Here is a 7,066-nt window from a genome sequence, read left to right on the forward strand (position 1 = left end):
TGCCCAGCTAATTTTTGTGTTTTTACTAGAGATGGGGTCTGACCATGTTGGCTACTCTGCCCTCGAACTGCTGACCTCATGTGATCCACCCACCTCGGCCTCTCAGTGTGCTGGGATTACAGGCTTAAGCCACCATGTCTGGGCTGTGAACGTCTTTTCTAGGTCAAAAAGAAAAAGAAAGAAATGTTTGTATGATTTTATTATCATATAGAATGTACTAAAGAAGAATCTCAGTGTTAATTACTTTCCAATTGAGTTTACACAAAATAAGTTCTCAGGCTAAGATGGAAAATCTTTCCATGATATCAAGTGAACTAATGAGAAAGGAACAGTAGCAGAATTTCACACTACAGCTTAGCCCCGATTTACTCAATAAGAAACCTGATTTAAATGCATACACTAAATTGTTAGAAAGAAACCCTTGACTCCTCATTACTGCTAAAAGAGAAAGTTCTTAACACTGCCAATGTGCCAATGGGTCAAGCAAAAACTGGAGATTCTGTTAATTTGGAAGTAAATAAAGGCAAACATTTCCATGACTTTTGGGGGAGAAAAATATCCTTCACCTTTTCCGAGAAGAACATTACTTTCTAGAGAACAGGGTCTATCAGTAAGCATGCCAAAAAAAAAAAGGAAAAAAAAAAAAAACACATCTCTTAATAATCTGAACACTTGAAAGTCTGAAAATAGTTTAATCTTCCAATGAGTCAGAAAGCTCAGAACTGGCTGAGTCCCTGGAAACCAATTCCAAAGAAGGACTGGACGCAGCTCCTGCAGACACACACGGGTGACAGGCAGCAGGTGGTGGCAGGCTGACATAGTACCTTACGGACTTCTGCTTTATGGGGGCAGTTTATGAAAATAGACCCGGCTGGTTCTGTCTTCCACTCAGAAGTGAGCACGGTGCAAAACTGAGAAAAGCTGGGCAAAGGACTACCCAGCTTTCGGGTACCGGGAGGGTGGCTCTCCAAAATGCCACTGCAGTCTGCAACGGGCGTTTTCTACTCAGCCCTGAGTGTGAAGGGGTCTACGTGCCTGGACGGAAGTAGTTATGGATGAAGGGATTAGAGCTCATGACTCTTGCTAAAGTTGGGCTCTAAAAGAAGCTATTGTTTGGTATGCTCGATTTTGGGGAATGGAAGCAGAGGGGAAAAGTCCAGCCAAGCTCTATTTATCATGCAGAAGAAAGTTAATAATTACAAACCAGAGGCAATGCCTGGAGCGTTCATGTGATTCCTTAAATCCTGCAATTTCTAGTGTTTGTTACTACTTTTATAACTTCATTTCTTGCGATTACTATTGCTGCATAGAAACTACTCCAAACATAGGGGCTTGAAGCAACCACTGTGTTCTGCTGATGAGGAATCTGGACAAGACAAGTTGGCAATGGCTTGTCTCTGCTCCATGTGGCTGGCGCCTCAGTTGGGAAGACTTCAAGATGGGACATAATTTGGGGTGGGAGCCTAGAACCATCTGAAGGCGCCTTCACTCCTGGGCTGAAGCCAGCTGGGGAACCCACACATGGCTCTTTAATGTGATTTGCCTGTGTCGTTTGCACAGCATAGTGGTGTCAGGGTAGGTGGACATTTTACCTAGTGGCTCAGGACACAAGGTAGAACCTGCATCACCTTTTCTAGTCTTGCCTCAGAAGTCTGTGCTATCCCCTCTACTACATTATATTGGCAACACGCATATCACAAGCAGGGGCACAGAGTCCACCCCTGGATGAAAGGAATGCCCAGGCCACACTGTGGAGGAGCGTGCAGGATGGCATGGGGCCATCCTTAGAAAATGCAGTCCAATCCATTCAGCTGTTTTTCCATATAGATGAATGTGACTAGGAGTAAAACATTTAAACAAAATTATGTCTGTGTGGGAAAATGTGCCTTTTGGGAAAACAAGGGCAGTAGCCCTGGGACCTCCTCAGACAATGAGACCTCCTGCAGAGGCTGAGCAGGAGAGCACAGCGGGTTGGCCTAGGCCTAAGAAGTGAGTCTGGGCTGGGCGCAGTGGTTCACGGCTGTAATCCCAGCACTTTGGGAGTCCGAGGTGGGCAGATCACCTCAGGTTAGGAGTTCGAGACCAGCCTAGCCAACATAGTGAAACCCCATCTTTACTAAAAATACAAAAATTAGCTGGGCGTGGTGGTGCCTGCCTGTAATCCCAGCTACTAGGGAGACTGAGGCAAGAGAATCACTTGAACCCAGGAGGTAGAGTTTGCAGTGAGCCAAGATCGCGCCATTGCACTCCAGCCTGGGCGACAGAGTGAGACTCCATCTCACACACACACACACACACACACAAACGTGAGTCTGAAAGTGAGCCCTAGGAAAGCCTGTGACAGTCAGACACTGAGTGCACCATCTTACTGCTACATGCACTGGGACCTGGTGGAAGGTTTCTCATAATCTTCCAAAATTACTTCCTTGTGCTCATCCATGTGATCTGAAGACACCTGCACTATCTCCCTAATAGCCTTGATATCCTGAGTGATGGATATCAGGCTTTCTTGGCAAAGCTAAAACACATCTCATCTCATTTCACCTTGGCAAAGCCACCGTACAACTTAGGGGACTGGTTTGGCGGAAGGCCTACTGATGTGATCATGAGCTTTAAAATTAAAATTCAAGGAAATAGAGAAAATAAAAATATAAAATACAAAACCAGGAAGTGGAATGGAAATAATACCTAATCCTATGACTTCACATAGATTTCTGCTAGTACTGAGAGGCTGGGATGACAAATTATATTTACTTTTTAAATACAGGATAATAAAACTCGGCACCACCTAGCGTCTTTCTCCCTCCCTCCTGCCCTGCTTCCTATAAACATTCTCTTTTCCCAGAATCTTTCTTTCAGGGATTTCAGCAGGATTCAGGGAAAAGGATACTTAGACTCTGGTTTTCTCTTGTTAGGAAATCACACCCCTCTCTCGCATCCTCCTAATACATTCTTCAGATTCCTCTGAGAGAATTATTTGAAGCGCCTCCCAGATTTTGGAAACTGAATGCAGTAACCAGAATAAGATTTGTAACCGGTCCAGGAAGGTTGGGCCCCGTAACTGACCATGCCTGTGTTAACCAGAGTAACAGGGAGAGGCTCCCTAATGCAACAGGATATTTATTCTGGTATAGGACATTGCAATGGGAATACGTGTGCCATAATAAACCATGTGGGTATTCAGAGAGATAAAGGAAGACACAAGTTTTTAAAGGAAAAATGAGGACAATTACATAAATGTTTTGAGATCATTATCCTTGGCTATGGGCATCAATAAAAAGGGTGGCACAAGGCCAACTTTGGAAAGGCAGTTGCTGGGCAGATGTCATTGTGTAAGTATTTTTGTGTGTGTGTAAGGTGTGATGGCCTTTGTGCAAGGTGGTGATTTTTTCAGTCCTTTGGAAAAGATTTTGTTATCAAGCATTTACGCATGGGAGCTCTCTCTTTATAGCCTTCCCCAGCTCTATTTGTCAAGGTTTAAAAATTTTTCTTCAACACAAGTGACTCTATTTTGATTCTGACAACTTTCCTACTTTTGACAACTCAGCCTGCCCTAGCTACAGAAAGGGAGTACAGGCCTTCCATTAGACAAGGCTTAAAACCAAGGTCAGACATCTCAGGAACCAGCAGAGGGGGTTAGAATAAAAGGGGCATTAGAGAGTGTAGACAAACCGCTCTGCAGTACCTAACACTGCGGGATGGGGCATGCGCGACCAACATTGCTGTGCATCCCATCCCCTCCTCTCAAGCTTCAGGCAAGACCTCAACATGCCTAAGAAATGTCTGGCCACTGCAGAAGGGAAACCATCTTAATCACGGGAGAATATAAAGGAGAGGGAGAATACAAAGCTGTGACAATAGCTCTCCAAGATAATATGCTCTTAACCTAAAAGAAAGATCATCCACCAGCGTCATCTGGTGGATGAATGTATCATCACCCCTTCGGGACATGCCTGGTCTCCAGGTCCCCTTCCCCCAAGCAGAGCCCAGGACCCCTGGGGGATTGTTCAGAAGCATGGGAGGCATCTTACTGTGCATCTGTCCTAAGGTTTTGGTGATGTCCTGAATAGACAGTCTCAGTCGCTGCAGGGCTTGGAGCAGGGCCTCCTGGTTGGGCTGTAAGATAGCATTCACGGCCTGAACAAGAGCCTGGGAATGAGATTCATGTATACAACTTATTAGCACTTCCTTAAAGTCCATGCAGGCAGAGTAAGCCTCATACTGTGGGAACCCAGGAGAGGACTGGACAGTTTGTCAGAACTTCCTGGGAACATCCTAAGCTAGATCCACTGTGGTGTCAGCCTGACAGCCAGAAGCTCCCTGGGGACCTCCCAGACAGACCCCTAGGTAAGTGTTTCGGGAATTTCAACTGACTGTTACTTCTTGCACCTCCCAAGGGCCTGAGTACTATTATTTTCCTCTTTTCGTCTCTCAGATTTGTCACATATTATGATCAGTTCTACTTCTGCATTTCCAACTGGGGCATCCTTGCTCCGGAAAAGTCTCATATAAAGTCAGATTTAAATGGTTTGGCTCTGTGTCCCCACCCAAATCTCATCTCGGATTGTAATCCCCACGTGCTGATGGAGGGACCTGGTGGGAGGTGATTGAATCATGGGCGTGGGTTCTCCCATACTGTTTTCATGATACGAGGAAGAGTTTTCACAAAATCTGATGGTAAAAAATTGTTTGGCAGCTCCCCCCTTTGCTCTCTCTCCTGCTGCCTTGTGAAGAGGTTCTTGCTTCCCCTTCACTTTCCTCCATGGTTGTAAGTTTCCTGAGGCCTCCCCATCCATGCAGAACTACGAGTCAATTAAACCTCTTTCCTTTATAAGTTACCCAGTCTCAGGTAGTATGTTTATAGCAGCGTGAAAGTGGACTAATACACAGACAGATTCTACAGAGCCCCCAGCTCTAGAACCCCCTCTGCTGGGAAGACTTCCTTGTCTTCCTTGAGCCTCTACTTCATCTGAACTATACTTAGAAGGCCGATATTTCATTCTGTATCTTCCAATGCACTAAACACACGGATGAGAACTAAAGTAACCATGGAGTTTAACTATTGAGAGAGAAAGAAAGTGCTATAATATACCAGCAATGGGTCACCCCATTGAGGACACAGTAGGTGCTCAACATATGCTTATCAAGGGAGGTAGTGTTGGCTGGGCATGGTGGCTCACACCTGTAATCCCAGCACTTTGGGAGATCGAGGCAAGTGGATCACGAGGTCAGGAGTTTGAGGCCAGCCTGACTAACATGGTGAAACCCTATCTCTACTAAAAATACAAACATTAGCCAGGCATGGTGGCATGCACTACTTAGGAGGCTGAGGGAGGAGATTCACTTGAACTTGGGAGGCAGAGGTTGCAGTGAGCTGAGACCACGCCATTGCACTCTGGCCTGAGGACAGAGCAAGACTCCATCTCAAAAAACAAACAAACAAACAAACAAACAAAAAAAGCAGTTGGGGGAGGTAGCGAGGGAAGGCAAAAATCTTAACTGAAATATTTTTAGGCAAGGCATTAACGCTGTAGCTGATCACAGGCTGCATCACTGTCTTTTGTCTTCTATCCAGCCTTCCTGGTACCTGTCTGAGTCCTGAAGAACTTCCAGTTTGAGGCCCGGTGCAGTGGCTCACACCTGTAATCCACGTTAATCCATCTTCAACCACTGTATCCATCATGAGCTTCTGTCAGGGCTGGGAAAATGTCTGTCTTATTAGATCCAATTTCCCATTGCCCAAAACAATGCCTGTTTGTTGAATGGAGAAAAGGTCCATTCCAAGTTTTATAGGAATTGAGAAAAGGGAGCAAATACGGTGGCCTAGAGCTTAGATCTCTTCTCTCAGACTTGAACTAAGCAGGACAAGGTCTATGTTCATTTGTATTGAGAAATCCACTGCAGGAAAGGCAGAGTGGGAAGCTCAAGCTCATTTAAAAGGAAAAGGTGCTATCAAGTGGGAAGATACCTTTATCCCGGGCACTGCTGCTTTCTCCACCAAAGCAGTCACCAGTATAAAGCCATACAGGCTCTCTCCCCCAGGAAATGAGATGATGGTCTCCAGGTTCCTTGGGAAGGAAAGGATCACATGGTTAGGGATGTGGAGACTGTACTGTGAGTACTCACTGCCCAGAGATCCCTGCCAAGTTAGGTAACTGCAGGGTAGAATCACTGCAAAACTTTTTCCTCTCCATAAGACAGTCCTGAAGATGGGCATATACCTTCAGCAATGTTCAGGGAGGAAAGAGAACAGATAAGTTCAATCTCATGTTCACCTGACAGGCAGCCTCCCAATGTCTAGCATGGCTCTGATGGTCCTGGACCATCTCCGCAGTGGAATAACTGGTTGAATGAGAAGTTCCTAATAAGAGATGTAGCTGATTCTCCACAGGGCCAGTTCCATGGTCCATCAACATCATTCCTAACAAAAGCCAGAGTCTTGGAGCTAGACAGACCCAGGCAATAGCTAAGTCCATGCTCTTTTTTTCTACAGGTATGAAACCATGGCCCACAGAAGCAAAGCAGCTTGTCCAAGGTCATATAGCCAGCTAATCACAGGACCAGGCTGGGAAGAGTTTCACAACTCAGGCCAGTGCTGCCTCTAATCCGTTTATACGTGTATTAGTTCATTTTCACACTGCTATAAAGAACTACCTGAGACTGGGTAATTTATAAAGAAACGAGGTGTAATTGACTCAGAGATCCTTAGGCTTACAGCAAGTGTGGCTGCAAGTCCTCACGAAACTTTTCAATCATGGTGGAAGGGGAAGCAAGCATCTCACATGGTGGCAGGAGGTGGGGGGAAGTGCCACACTTTTAAACCATCAGATCTTGTGAGAACTGGCCGGGCGCAGTGGCTCAATCCTATAATTCCAGCACTTTGGGAGACCAAGGTAGGCGGATTACCTGAGGTCAGGAGTTCGAGATCAGCCTGGCCAACATGGTGAAACCCTGTCTCTACTAAATATACAAAAATTAGCTGGGCAAGGTGGGACATGCCTGTAATCCAAGCTACACAGGAGGCTGAGGCAAGAGAATTGCTTGAACCTGGGAGGCAGAGGTTGCA

The 7,066-nt window shown here is 45.7% G+C and overlaps 1 protein-coding gene across 1 annotated transcript in view; it reads right to left on the bottom strand.

Annotated features, from left to right (window-relative positions):
- The window catches only part of IDO2 (indoleamine 2,3-dioxygenase 2), a 79,254-nt gene that overhangs the window by 21,650 nt on the left and 50,538 nt on the right, over window positions 1-7,066 (bottom strand). Inside the window, exons 5-6 of the mRNA XM_011960749.1 lie at window positions 5,969-6,068; window positions 4,032-4,149 (exon numbers count right to left, since the gene is read on the bottom strand). Of these exons, the coding sequence (XP_011816139.1) occupies window positions 4,032-4,149; window positions 5,969-6,068 (218 nt within the window). The remainder of the gene's footprint in view (window positions 1-4,031; window positions 4,150-5,968; window positions 6,069-7,066) is intronic.

The sequence above is a fragment of the Colobus angolensis genome, unplaced genomic scaffold (assembly GCF_000951035.1).
Source record: "Colobus angolensis palliatus isolate OR3802 unplaced genomic scaffold, Cang.pa_1.0 Scaffold52, whole genome shotgun sequence".
Lineage (NCBI taxonomy): Eukaryota > Metazoa > Chordata > Mammalia > Primates > Cercopithecidae > Colobus > Colobus angolensis.